The following is a 1,807-nucleotide window of genomic DNA, read 5'->3' on the forward strand; positions in this document are numbered from 1 at the left end:
GGTGGCGCAAGGGGCTGGGGCGCCTCCTGAGATGTAGCCCCAGGCACGTGGCAGCGGCTCTCGGCGCCCCGTGGCTCCGTGGGGCGATGGAGACTGGCACACGAGTGTCTGCTCTGCGACTTTATTGGGTCGTCGGGACACGAAATCAACAGCATGATGTGCCTCTCCGTACGGGAGTGTCGGCAGCAACTCGGTTCTCGGGTGACACGCCACACGTCTGGAGGGTCTAGAATCACGGCATGGGGCTCTGGACAGGTGACTACATGCTAAGTGACAGCTCTCACCCACAGGCAAGGCTCACACGTGGAGGGCCACCCCGCAGCAGGTGGACCTTCAGGGAGTCTGGTCTGGTCCCTTGCCAGCTGCGCAGGTGGCAGGGGCACCGGGACGCAGGCCCTTGACCATGGGGACACCCAGTTCAGGCCTCCACCCAGTGGACACAGCCCAGGACACGGGCCTTCCCTGCCCAGATGGCAGGGCAGCCCGGGCCCGTCCAGGGGCTGTGGGCTGCGTGACCAGTCCTCGCCATGGGCCGGGGACAGCAGCCTGGCCACATCCCTGCTGACACTGCCGGTCTGCAAGTGGGGCCACCCCGTGCCCGCCGCACTGTCTGCCGAGTGCCCCTTCCTGGCGTCCCCAGGCCCCGGCCAGACCCTGCAACCACGTTCCAGTTGGTCCCTGCGCAGGCCACGGAGCAGAGCCAGGCTGCGGCCTGCTGGTCTGGGGACAGGAGGGGCTTCTTGCCAGAGTGTGTCAAAGGTCAAAGTAGGACGACGACGAAATGGATCAACGCGACAGGGACCTGACGTCTGCCCCGCCGCAGGCTGCAGCCGGCTCAGCACTGCGCCAGCGTGGCCTTCAGCTCCTCCAGCAGGCTGCTCAGCAGCGCGGCATCGCTGCACTTCCCGTCCACGGAGACGGAGCTCTCGCCCTGGGGGCAGCGGGCCCGGTGGGGGGGTGAAGTGAAGGCCCAGGCCCAGGCCCCGCGGCCACTGCTTTCTCACCCGCCCTCCCGTGCCCCGGGGGCCGTCGGGGGCCGTGGGGGTTGGGATGCTAGACGCCCACATGGCATCTTCCTCACTCGCCCTGGTGAGTGCACGTAGCCTGTGGTAAGTTAGTAGCACTAACAGAATAACTAGTACGCATTTTAAATAATTAAAAGTTCGGAAATCTGGGAAAAGCTACAGGCAGATACTGCTCACCGTCTCACGGACTGCACCTGCATACTTTGAATTTGACCACAGTGAAACAAGGGCCAGCGGGTGGCATGGAGGTTAAGATGCGGGACCCAGGGCCGACCGCGGTTCGAGTCCCTGACCAGTGGCTCTGGGAGGCGTGCAAGTCTGTCCAAAGTCCCCAGAAGATGGGACCACCAGTGAGCGTAATGGCTGTGTCACCGCACTCCCGTGTAGTTGGCACGGTGCACGACCCTGACCAGTCCCCAGAGGAGGGTGGAGAAGGGAGGGCAGCACGGCCGTGACCCAGGGGTGCGCCCCCGCTGTCTCTGGGGAGTGCGCGCACCTTACAGCAAGAACCGGAAGAGGGAAACAGACGCGCAGAGAAAGGCCTCAGCTTTCTCCTCTAAAGCCACAGAAGGGGCCAGGTGGAGTGGTGGGCAGACGCTGTGCCCTCGGGCCGTGACAGACATGGAGGGGACACTGCAAAGACCCTGCCCTGTGGCTCACACCCTACCACCGGCTAGGACAGCTGGGCGGGGATGGGGGAGCCCCTCGCTCTCAGGAAAAGCAGCCCACGGGAGTCAGGCGGGGGCGGGTGGCTGCGGGGGGCGGGCAGCGGCTGGGGGGGG

At 65.5% G+C, this 1,807-nt stretch overlaps 1 protein-coding gene across 1 annotated transcript in view; it reads right to left on the reverse strand.

Moving 5' to 3' along the window:
• Positions 1-105: 105 nt before the first annotated feature.
• Positions 106-1,807, reverse strand: part of AP3D1 (adaptor related protein complex 3 subunit delta 1) — a 25,498-nt gene continuing 23,796 nt past the window's right edge. Inside the window, 1 exon segment of the mRNA XM_027769585.1 lies at positions 106-1,000. Coding sequence (XP_027625386.1) covers positions 836-1,000 — 165 coding nt within the window. The 3' untranslated portion in view covers positions 106-835.

This window comes from Tupaia chinensis, unplaced genomic scaffold (genome assembly GCF_000334495.1).
Source record: "Tupaia chinensis unplaced genomic scaffold, TupChi_1.0 Scaffold149964_2, whole genome shotgun sequence".
NCBI classification, from domain to species: Eukaryota; Metazoa; Chordata; class Mammalia; order Scandentia; family Tupaiidae; genus Tupaia; species Tupaia belangeri.